Below are 12,631 nucleotides of genomic sequence, written 5' to 3' on the forward strand. Positions count from 1 at the left end.
AAAAGAGGAAAAATAACAGCTCTCAAAAGAAACCAGCATGGCTGCATAAAGAACTCTCTGACAAATTGAAAGATAAAAAGGACAAGTATAGAAAGTGGAAAGAGGGGCACATAACTAAGTCAGAATATCAGCAAATAGCCCAAGCCTGCAAAGATGAAGTAAAGCCAAGGCTCAAAATAAACTAAGGCTTGCAACCAAAGTCAAAAATAACAAAAAAAAAGCTGCTTTCAACATGTAAAAAACAAGGAAAAAGTGAAGGAAACAATTGGTCCATTAGTGGGTGAAAGTGGTAAGAAGGTGACTAGCAATAGGGAGAAAGCAGAACTATTTAACTTGTTTTTTGCATCTGTCTTTACACAAAGGGAAAAAACAGACCAACCTATCAAAAATAGTGCCACAAAAAACAGAATAGAAATGCAAGTTAAGATAGGCAAGAAAATGGTAAGTGAACACCTGTCCAGCCTAGACGAGTTCAAATTGCCAGGACCAGATGGATTACACCCCAAGATTCTCAAGGAACTGGCAGATGTGATCTCAGAATCACTAAACTATATTTTTCAAAGATCCTGGAGCACAGGGGAACTACCAGAGGACTGGAAAAGAGCTGATGTAGTTCCCATCCTCAAAAAAGGAAAAAAATGGACCCAGGAAATTCCAGACCTATCAGCCTGACCTCAATACCTGGGAAGATCCTGGAAAAGATAATCAAACAACGAATCAGCGAACACCTACAGGCAAACAAAGTCATTATTAAAAGCCAACATGGGTTTGTCAAAAACAGATCATGCCAGACAAATCTTATTGCATTCTTTGACCAAGTGACAAAATTAGTGGATCAGAGGAATGCTGTGGACATCATTTACTTGGACTTCAGTAAGGCATTTGATAAAGTAGATCACAACCTACTACTTGACAAGAAAGAAAAATGTGGGGTAGACAGCATCACCACCAGTTGGATCCATAGCTGGCTGACCGGCCATACTCAGTGTGTGGTCCTCAATGGAACCGCATCTACATGGAGGGAAGTGTGTATTGGGGTGCCCCAGGGCTCTGTTCTGGGCCCAGTGCTCTTCAACATCTTCATCAATGATTTGGACCAGGGGATAGATGGGGAACTCATCAAATTTGCAGACGACGCCAAGCTGGCAGGAATAGCCAACACTCCAGAAGACAGGCTTAGGATACAGGAGGATCTGGATAGACTTGAACACTGGGCGCTATCTAACAAAATGAAATTCAATGGTGAAAAAAGCAAGATTCTACATTTAGGCAAGAAAAACCAAATACACATGTATAGTATAGGTGGTACCTTGCTCAATAGTAGTAACTGTGAGAGGGACCTCGGAGTCCTAGTGGACAATCACCTAAATAGGAGCCAGCAATGTGCTGCAGCTGCCAAAAAGGACAACACAGTGCTAGGCTGCATTAACAAAGGGATAGAATCAAGATCATGTGAAGTATTAATACCACTTTACAATGCTTGGTAAGGCCACACTTGGAATACTGCATCCAGTTTTGGTCACCGCAATGTAAAAAAGATATTGAGACTCTAGAAAGAGTACAGAGAAGAGCAACAAAGATGATTAGGGGATTGAAGGCTAAAACATATAAGGAACGGTTGCTGGAATTGGGTATATCTAGTTTAACGAAGAGAAGGACGAAGGGGGACATGATAGCAGTGTTCCAATATCTCAGGGGCTGCCACAAAGAAGAGGGAGTCAAGCTATTTTCCAAAGCGCCTGAAGGCAGGACAAGAAGCAATGGGTGGAAACTAACCAAAGAGAGAAGCAACGTAGAACTAAGGAGAAACTTCCTGACAGTTAGAACAATTAACCAATGGAACGACTTGCCTCCAGAAGTGGTGAATGCTCCAACACTGGAAGTTTTTAAGAAGAAACTGGACAACCATTTGTCCGAAATGGTATAGGGTTTCCTGCCTGAGCAAGGCGTTGGACTAGATGACCTCCAAGGTCCCTTCCAACTTTATCATCATCATTATCATCATCATCATCATCATCATCATCATCATCATTATTATTATTATTATTATTAAATATGTGTAGGTGCCCCCTAAACCCAAATCCAACATTTCTATTACATTAGAATGTTAAAATAATTGTTAATTGTAAATATCCTTATAATACACCCAAATAGAAAATTACTTTCTCTCCTGTTTAGCTTAAAATAAATTACCAGATTTTTAATTACAGGATGTAGTAGGTACTACTATATTGTAACAATTGCTATCTGAAATAGCTTGGGCAAAATGGTAATTTATAATATTGTCCATATTCAAACCTAGATGTCAACTAGGTTATGCATAAACAGATTGGACACCACTTGGAATGAAGAAAATATGAGAAATGTAAGTATTATCTCCACCAGTTCATAATCAGGAGAGAGTCCTGAATAATATACATCTATAAGAATTAAAATATAATCTAGACTCTAGCCTACATTTCTACAATCAAAAGTTTTTAAATATAGAGTTCTCGTATACAGCTGTGAATATGGAAAAGCACATATGTTCACTGAACCATATAAGTGATTACCTCATAAGGTGGCTAGTCATTATAATCATACACAGGTACCAAAATTAAAAAAATGAATATGTTCTATAAAATATATAGAACATGTGGAAATAATATTTAGAAGAAGTAATCCCTATTTCTTTAATAGTGAATTTTCTTATTTTTCCAGTTCAATTATATCATCTTTCCTACCCTTTTATATATTTTGTCACTTTAGAGTTTTTGATGTCAAAAACACCACCTTGATTCACACTTCACTGTTTTCAAATTTCTATTTTCATATCAGGATTTCACATAACACCTGAATATTTTCACACCAGTGAATGTGTGGATTAAATGCTGTGGTCTTTTCATTAATCATCTGACTCTCAGTGGACGAGTGACTTATCATTTACAACCCTGAAACCTAAATGCTAAATCAGAAGTGCATGAAAGCATCAATTTCATAATACACTATGACTACTCTATCTGGACTGCAAAAACCCAGATGATCAATATACAGCAACAAAGAGTTGGAGCTTTCTATATCCTTTCTATGCTATTAAGTAGTTGTCTGAAATTTTGCAAAATATAAAAAAAACCTTCTAAAGAAGGGGAAATTAAACATTGATTAAAAAACCAAAAAAATCATTCAGCTTTGATTTTGAATAAACAAATGTATACTTTGTATTTTTACAGGAGCAAAAGATTATTTAGTATAAGCTATTTTTTTTTAAAAAAAAATACACTATGAATAAGAAAAAGAACAAAGCAAATTTGACTCACATATTCGTCCAAACTTCTCTTGTTGCATTTAGTGAATATATGTAACCAGGCTGACCATTTAATCATTTACCTTACTTTATTCTATATTGTGTGAATGCCTGTATATACTCATACAACTTAATAGAATAAAGTAGGGGGGGAATTATATAGCTATTCTTCCTCTCTTTAGTAATTTCATTCATTACATGGATGGAGAGAAGAAGGAAATGATTATCAAAACTGGTAGTCATACAAATTTGGTAGAATAACTAATATCAAGATAACAGTAAATTTTAAAATAACTTGTAAATAACAGAGTAACCAGTTGACACAATTCTTGCAATCTATTAAATTGATTGTGTAAATAAGCTGTGGCAAATTATTATTTTGGCCACCTATTCAAATGTAATATACATTAAATATATAAACTATGCAATCATCAACATAGCTAACGATTGTTGAACCATTTTTTTTCAAACAATATATGAAAAGGTCAACGTTTTGCAATCCACAAGAAAGAAAGAAAAAATATTTTGGGGCATCTGAAGGATATGTTATTGTCTCCCATAATTTATGGGATTCTAAACCTTTCATATGAAAATTGTGTTTGATGAGTGATTGGAATGGTGTAGTATCCCCACAATTAGCTAGAACAGTGGTGGCGAACCTATGGCACGGGTGCCAGAAGTGGCACTCAGAGCCCTCTCTGTGGGCACGTGCGCTGTCGCCCCAGTCCTAGGTCTTCAGCTGGGTTTTATAAAACCTTTTTGCTTTAGGCCTCCGCTACCGTGTGCAAAAAAAAAAAAAAGTTCAATCAGTCAATTTCAACTTCTTGTGAGAAAAAAAAAGATCTTGCAAAGTTGGAATTGATTGATTGAACTTTTTAGTCCTACCCAGTCTGCCGTTACCACTGCAGCCACGCCCACCCAATGGGCCACACTCAGCCAATGGGCCACACCCATCCGGCACTCGACGATGCATAAGTGGGTTTTGGGTTGCAGTTTGGGCACTCAGTCTCTAAAAGGTTCGCCATCACTGAGCTAGAACATCTGAGAAGAAAATTAAATATTTAGAAAAGTTATCGAAGATTTCTTTTTTCTTTGATCCAATAGCTTTAGTTAACACATGGAAACAAAAAAATGGTAATTTCAGCAATTCAAGATGTTATTAGCCTTACTGATCAGGAAGATTAATGTTTCTTGGAATTAGCTATCAGCTGATTTAAATTGTTAAGTCTTGGTCAAGGGAGTTCTATTTGCAATCAGTAATGAGAACCAGGAATTCAATAAGTATTCTTATTAATAAATAATAAACAAAATATAACAAACAAAATATAGAGGTGATCATATCTTTGAGTTGTTAGGGAACATGTTAAGATAAGAAAATAGGAACAAAGAAAGCTTGTATTTGAGATTTTTTTAAAAAAGAACCATCATTTTCAAATAACGCTTCATGCCAATGGAAATTAATAATCAGTAATCATTTAATTATTAATTAAATAAGTAATCAGGGATCATTTTAAAAATTATCCTTGATTAGTCTTAATGTACAAAAAATAATGCAAAGATTACCTGACTTTGTAATTCACTTTGCTGTTTTAGTCGAATATTTTCAGGTGTATCTGCCACTGTAGTAAAGGACTGCTTTGGGTAGTGTCTGGAACAAAATAATAATAATAATAATAATAATAATAATAATAATAATAATAATAATAATAATAATAATAGTAGTAGTAGTAGTAGTAGTAGTAGTAGTAGTAGTAGTAGTAGTAGTAGTAGTAATTTATAACTGACTGATAACTTATTTGTTACTAGCCTGGTTCTGGCTCATTACAATAATTTAACGAGATTAGTGATTGTACTTATTTTCAAATTCTAAAGCCTAGCATCTTCACAACCAAAACACCCTTATTTATTCACAGTTGTATTATTCTTTTTCTTTAATAAATTCTTCTTTCAAACAAAAAAATAAAAAATGAAAGCAGAGAATGGTGTTTCTGAGTTAGAAAGAGTTTGTGATACTATTAGTGTTTCTCTTCTTTATTTCTAAATTCCTCTTATCACCCTATTTTTGTTTAAATTCTTTTTAGGTACATTTTCTTCTCAAAATTATTCCAAAACACATATGTTTGACCTGTTCATAAGAGCTTCCTGAAGTATAAGCATCTTGCATAGTTTTTGTGGATGTAATAATTTCATATATAGCATTTTTACCAATTACAGTGATACCTTGGTACATAACTGCTTTGAAACTCATCAAATTTGGTACTCAATGTATTTTGATGTGAAATTTTCGTCCCAGTACTCATCCTTTGTTTGGTACTTGAAGCACAAGCTAGAACTTGTCCGTGTCAGCTGGATTGTGACTCACTACATTATTCCTTATGGGATAAAAAATTCTGGTACTCATCATTATTTCCCAAAGCCAAATAATGATGAGTACTGAGGCACCACTATGTCTAAAAACTCTTGACTAATCAATTAACGATCAATTTTTAGGAATAAATATCCAAAGGACTCTCAGTCTCTTACACATGGTAGCCCACAAGCAGATCATAATTTTTTAAGATACTGTCATCACTCAGTTTTATAAATGAGCAATTTTTGAAAATAATTATGACATTATTCACTTAAATCACTTTAAAATATCAAATAACAGTTGCACTGTAATATGCACTCAAACTATTTTATTTCGGGAGTTTATTTGCTAATGTTAAGGCTAACCTATATGTTGCATCAAAAAAGCAGGTGATATTATGGCTTTTATTTTACTATTTTAAAATTAAGCTTTTACTTTTAGGTAAGTGCAAGGAACTCAGTTCCAATGATAGAGATTAGTTTGACACTTTGGCCCCCACTCTAACACCCATTCTCCCATTTTTCTAAATATATATGTCCCTGGGGAGCAACATAAATAGTGGCCATGATCTGTGTTGCAAACATAGCCTAGGTTGAAGTCCCTCTACATTCTCAAACTGCAACCTTAGTACAGACCAGTTTAGTAGACCCCCCCAGTGCTTGTTCTAGACTTTTTTAAACAAGAGAGGAGCCATAATCCTGTGTCTTACTAGGCAAAAATTTAGAGCTTTCAGAAGATGTTTAGCTTATCCCCACTGGATGGTATAATCATAGTTTGTGGAAAGTTTATGTCTATGGTTGTTTTTATTTTATTTTTATTTCAATCTTTCCTGTGACATTCTGTAAGCTACTTCAAGCCTATGGCATTTAGAAGCAGAAGAATTAAAGTAAATAAATAAAATATTGGCTCACACAGTGTTCTTAGATAGTAATGAGCAAAACATTACATATGCATTAAGCTTGACAGTATAATAAGAAGAAAACAAAAACATCATTAAAATGGAAAATAAATAATCAAAAGCAAAATTAATAAGAAACAAAACCAAGGTGGGTTTTTTCCCATTCAATTGTTTCCAGTTCTTCGAGACTGCCTGGACAAATCCCTGCAGTTTTCCTGGCAAGGTTTTTTTCAGAAGTGGTTTGCCATTGCTTCCTTCCTAGAAAAAGTGACTCTCCCAGGGCTATTTAGCTGGCTTTGTGCCTAAGGCAGGACTGGAATCCATGATCTCATGATCTCTAGCCTAATGCTTTAACCATTTCACTAAACTAGCTCTGAAACCAAAAGGTAGAGAGGTAGGTAGGTAGACAGCGTGAGAGAGAGAGAGAGAGAGAGAGAGAGAGAGAGAGAGAGAGAGAGAGAGAGAGAGAGAGAGAGAGAATTATATGTCCATAAACATGAAAATCTGAGAAGCAATTTGCCTTCACTAATCAGTATTGCTGCTAAATAGAATATGTAGTACAGCCTGGAAAAAAGCCTCCATCAAGTGATTTTCAATGTCTGGTTGAGTATATACAGTTTTGCCTTTTACTATCTTGATAGCTGTCTTCTTTTAAATGCTAACTCAGTCCCTTTATGAGCTGTGCACAAAGGGTTCATTCATATTCCACCTTTTCAAAGGTCATCCTTTTAATGTTAATAAGGTCAGCACCTTTCCCTTACATCAATAAAAATGTGCTTAACAATAATGCACTATAAAGGAAATCACACCTTTAGAATATTATCTTCAGTTTGAAATACTAATTTCCTCTCAAATACTATTTATTACTACATTTAATTTAATAACCCAGGGATGCCACACAGATCTTTACTTTTACAAAGCTTGTAACCAGGAAATTTTATTTTATGAGTTATCTACTGTATATCTATATTAAAAATATGTTTAGAAAGAGCTACCGTTTAGGTAATAGTATAAGTCCATTGTAATGCTAAGCCACAATGTGGTTTGCTTATTTCTACTCTATTCTGACATTTATTGTTGCTTATTTTCTAGGAGTTATATGAATATTCAACAATTCTATGAAACCTATATACAGTATATGTTCATACAATGAGCAGTTAATGTGCAGTTAGTCAATTTCCCTAATTTTAAAGGAGATAAAAACATGGGAAATTAATGCTATAGAACAGACATGTCAAACACAAGGCCCGGGGACCGGATGCGGCCCGCGAAGCCATCCTGGAAACAGTGAGGGAAGGGGCGTTGTTTTACCTGAACGCCTTTTCTCAGCACAGAGATGGAGAATCCACCAATGGGTTTGCTCTGTTTTCCTGCCCTAAAAACCAAGTCAGTCAAACTTGCCACGCCCCTTGCTGGGCTAGGACCCAGTCTTGACGAGGGCGAAAGCAGCTGAAGAGGTGTTAGCTCTCATAGCCCTAACCCTGACCGTGTGGACCTAAGGGTGGGAGTGGATTCTCCATCTCCGTGCTGAGAAAAGGCGTTCAGGTAAGACAACCCCCCTTTTCCAGCACAGGAGATGGAGAATCCACCAATGGGACATACCAAAGCCTCACTGTCCCAATGGGAGGGAAGCAGATAAGGCTGGGTCCACCTCCCCAGACACCATTTGTTGAAGGACCCTCCGACCAAAGGAGGCGTCCGTGGAAGCAAAATGGACTATTTTATAATGATGAACAAATGGGAAGGGCGAAGACCATGTCGCAGCCCTGCAAATCTCCTCGATGGACGCCTGAGTGGCCCATGCTGCAGAGGTCGCAGTGCTGCAAGTGGAATGAGCCGTGATACAACTTGGAGCTGGCAGGGAAAGGGATTGGTATGCCTCCGCAATGCAAGCCCTGATCCACCTGCCTATAGTGGAGACAGACACCCTCTGGCCCAGAGAGGAAGAATGGAAGGAAACAAAGAGGGCCTCGGACTTGCGAAAGGACGCCGTTCGCTTGATGTATCGACATAGAGCCCTGCAGATGTCCAGTGTGTGCCACTGCTGCTCCAAGTCATGGGAAGGATTAGGACAAAAGTTTGGCAAAACAATTTCCTGGGCCCTATGAAAAAGAGAGTTGACCTTGGGCACAAATGTGGGATCCAATCGAAGGACCACCCGGTCCCGGTGGAAGATACAGAGGTCATCCCTGACCAACAGCGTCACCAGTTCAGAGATGCGCCTGGCTGTCATGATAGCAACCAGGAAGGTGACCTTGTGGGACAAGGACCGCAGAGCACAAGTTGTGAGAGGCTCAAACGGCGGTCTGATGAGGGCCCGTAAGACCCGAGGTAATTCCCAAGAGGGATACCTGTGTACCACGGGTGGCTTACTGTTGGTGGCGCCCTTGAGAAAGGCGCGTATCCTTGGAGGGACCGAATTAGCACAGGTAAGCAAGGTCGATAGGGCCGCAACCTGCCTATGGATGGTATTAGGGGCTACGCCTCTATCAAGGCTGTCTAGGAAGTATTCTAAGATCTGTGGAATTGTTAAGTCCGAGATATCCAGTTGCCGCCTTTCGCACCAATGGCAAAAATTCCTCCATGTGGAGTCATAGATGCGATTGGTCGCCGGCCGGCGAGATGCCTGAATCATGGAAATCGCTCTAGCCAAGAACAACTCCTGGGTCATGATCCGGCGCTCAAGTGCCAGTCGGCTAACTGTAGCCACTGGGGTTCCGGGTGTTGTAGAACCCCCTGGTGGAGAGACACGCGATCCAGTGGGATTTTCCATGGGGGAGAGCAGGAGAGGTTCACGAGGTCGGCGAACCAGGGTCTCTGAGGCCAGTATGGGGCCACGAAGATCACCTCTGCTTGTTCCTGCAGCAGCTTCCGAATGGCCGCCGGGATCAGAGGAAGAGGGGGAAATGCGTAGAGTAGATCCCCCCGGCCATGGGACTCGAAGGGCATCTGCTCCCTCTGCCCTTGGGGATGGAAACCGGGAGAAGAACCTCAGGACCTGGGCGTTCGCTGGAGAAGCGAACAAATCGAGGACCGGTTGCCCAAATCATTGTGTTATCTCTGCGAAGAGATCCGGGTGCAGGTGCCATTTCGAGGGATCCACGGTTGACTTGCTGAGAAAATCCTCTTGCCGGTTCGCCTCCCCCGAGATGTGTTCGGCCCTGAGGGAGGAAAAGTTTCTTTCTGCCCAGGAGCCCAGTAACTGGGCCTCGGCCATGAGGGACCTGGACCGGGTACCCTCTTGCTGGTTCACGTGGGCCTTTGCCGCCACATTGTCCGTAAGGACTAGCACGTGCTGCCCCGCAATCTCGTTGCAGAAGTGGCGGAGAGCCAGATGCATGGCTCTGAGCTCCAACCAATTGATGTTGTGTCTCAGATCCGCATGGGACCAACGGCCCTGCGTGAACTGAGACCTGAAGTGGGCTCCCCAGCTGAACATACTGGTTCCATTGTAAGCGTAAGACAGATGGGCTCCTTGTATAGTGACCCTCTGGCTACCACTGGAGATAACCACCAATGGAGGGATCTCCAGGTTTCAATAGGAACTCTTACCCTTCGGTTGGATAAGCTGACGCCCAACCTCTGGAAGGGGAGGAGAAACCATTGAAGACTCCTTGAATGGAGTCTGGCCCAAGGGATTATGCCGATGCAAGAAATCATCTTCCCCAGGAGCTGTGAAAGTAGAGCCAGCGGCACCATGTGGTCCTTGCATGAGTGTCAGGTCCCGGATACTGTCTTGACGATCCTGGGAAAGATAGACAAGGCAATCGACCAGGCAATTTGTCTATAACGGCACCCAAGTGTGAGAGCCGGGTTGAGAGAGTTGTTTGACTCTTTAGGAAGTTCACCGAAAACCCTTGCTGTTGAAGGACCTGGATGGACAATTCCAGATCCGACTGGGCCACCCGAAGGGATGACGATTAGATAAGGATGTCATCCAGGTAGCATTGAATACGTATCGGCACCTGTCTTAGGTGTGCGGCAAGCACTGCCAGGATCTTGGTGCTGGGAGCCAAGGAGAGGCCAAACAGGAGGGCCCTGTACTGAATGTGATGGCCCATGTAACAGAACCGGAGAAACCGCCTGTGGTCGGGAAGGATGGGGATGTGGAAATATGCTTCCGTGAGGTCTATTGACGTCAGGAAGTCTCCTTTCCTGACGCTCCCTAAGATGGATCGGAGCATTTGCATTTTGAATTTCCGATGTGGGAATTTAGAATGCAATGTGGGAATTCAGACCTTTGAGGTCTAGAATTGCTCTCCATCCTCCCGAGGTTTGGGGGACCACAAAGAGGATGGAGTAGAATCCCCGTCCTTGCTGACCAATCGGCACTGGTTCTATGGCCCTGATGTCTAGAAGATGACAAATGGCCTCTTGCATGGGACCCCATTTGGCTAAGTTCCGTGACTGCGGACAAGGGATAAAGTGTCCTGGAGGGCTGGACACAAACTCCAGGGACAGGCTGAATTGGATGGTTTGTAGGACCCAGGAGTCCGTGGTGGTGAGCTCCCACTGATGGAAGAAGAGGGATAGCCTGCCATCTATGGGAGAGGCAGCCCGAGAGTCACTTAGATCTCTTAAAGGGGCACCCTCCCCCTCAAAGGGAGGGGAGGGTGCCCCTTGCCCTGTTGTTATTGTCTGGGTCTAAAACCTGATCTATTGTACGGACAGTCCTGTCTGACCGAGAAGGGGCAGGGAAGCTGTGAGGCTCCCGAGCCTGTTCCTGGACAAAAGGACTGCCTGCGGGTATACGGGTTAACACGTCTGTCCGTCCGCCTGTTAAGATGGGCCATGACCTTTCACTTGTCCTTATTCTCAACCAAATAAGGATCCGGGCCCTGTCCAAATAAGCGTCCTTCCTGATAAGGAGCCGCAGCCAGACGCCACTTGGATTTGGCGTCGGCTTGCCAATGTTTCAACCATAGCATCCAACGTGTTGTGACATTGGATGCTAGGGACTTGGAAGAGAACCTGGCCGACTGCAAGGTTGCATCAGAGGCATATTCTGTTGCTGCCACCAGTTTACTCAAATCTTGATGTACGTATGTTCTCCGGGGGAAGCCTGGCCTGAAGTTGGCGGAGCCATAGAAGAGAAGTCCTGACAAAGAACGAGGCGCAAGTGGCCGTTTTTATCGCCCACGCTGTTGCCTGGTGAGTTCTATGGAAGGCCAATTCCCATCTTCTATCTTCTGTCTTTAGCATCTCAGCCATATCACCCGACACTGCGGACGAGGACAGGAGGGGGGCCCAGACTTCATCCACCTTTGGTATCTCCAGTGCATCAGTTAAATCTGAAGCGGTACTGTATAGCTTTTTGTCCATTCCTCCCAAAGAAGGAAAGGTACCTGGTGAAGCCCATTGGTTTCGTACGGCATTGAGGAAAAGAGATGGGCAAGGGACGTGGTGCTGAGCCACAACTGTTTCGAAGAACACTGGATTTGTACCTGAATCGGGCGGGGGCTCCGGTTGAGCTACCCGATCGGGCCCTATAGTGGCCGTCGTGCTAGCCTTGCGTAACAGCGGTAAAAAGGGGGCCGGATTGAAGAGACCCCTAGGTGGAGAAGGATCTGGAGGGGGCTCGTCTTCCTCCAACAATGGGAAGTCTGGCTGTTTGTAATCCGATGGGGAAGAAACTCCACTATGTGAAGAATGAGAAGGCAAGGGGGGACCCCGATATCCGGAAGCACCTGACTGGGAAAAATAGAGTGGCGGTACGGGTGGCATGGCTTCTGGTCCGGGCATGGCTTCTGGTCCGGGCAATATCATAATATTTAAAAATATTCAAAACTAATTAAATTATTTGTCCTGTCCTAAAACCCACTATAATAATATAAAATTATACCCAATTTAAAATTTTAGAATTTCAGATTTATGCCAGACCGGCCTCTTGGAACAGATAGATCTTTAGGGCTCGGCGGAAGAGGCGTATGTCCCCCATTGTACGGAGGTCAGGGGGCAGCTCATTCCATAGGGTAGGAGCTGCCACAGAGAAGGCTCTCCCCCTGGGGGTCACCAGCCGGCATTGTCCGGCCGACGGCACCCTGAGGAGGCCTAATCTGTGGGAGCGGACTGGTCGAAGGGAGGTATGTGGCAGAAGGCG

At 41.9% G+C, this 12,631-nt stretch overlaps 1 protein-coding gene across 1 annotated transcript in view; it reads right to left on the reverse strand.

The window, feature by feature from the left end:
* LOC107283629 (LIM zinc-binding domain-containing Nebulette) overlaps nucleotides 1–12,631 on the reverse strand; it is a 193,098-nt gene that overhangs the window by 110,166 nt on the left and 70,301 nt on the right. The window contains exon 3 of the mRNA XM_015811556.1: nucleotides 4,847–4,931. Within this exon, the coding sequence (XP_015667042.1) occupies nucleotides 4,847–4,931 (85 nt within the window). The remainder of the gene's footprint in view (nucleotides 1–4,846; nucleotides 4,932–12,631) is intronic.

This window comes from Protobothrops mucrosquamatus, unplaced genomic scaffold, assembly GCF_001527695.2.
Source record: "Protobothrops mucrosquamatus isolate PMUCROS unplaced genomic scaffold, P.Mucros_1.0 scaffold45, whole genome shotgun sequence".
NCBI classification, from domain to species: Eukaryota; Metazoa; Chordata; class Lepidosauria; order Squamata; family Viperidae; genus Protobothrops; species Protobothrops mucrosquamatus.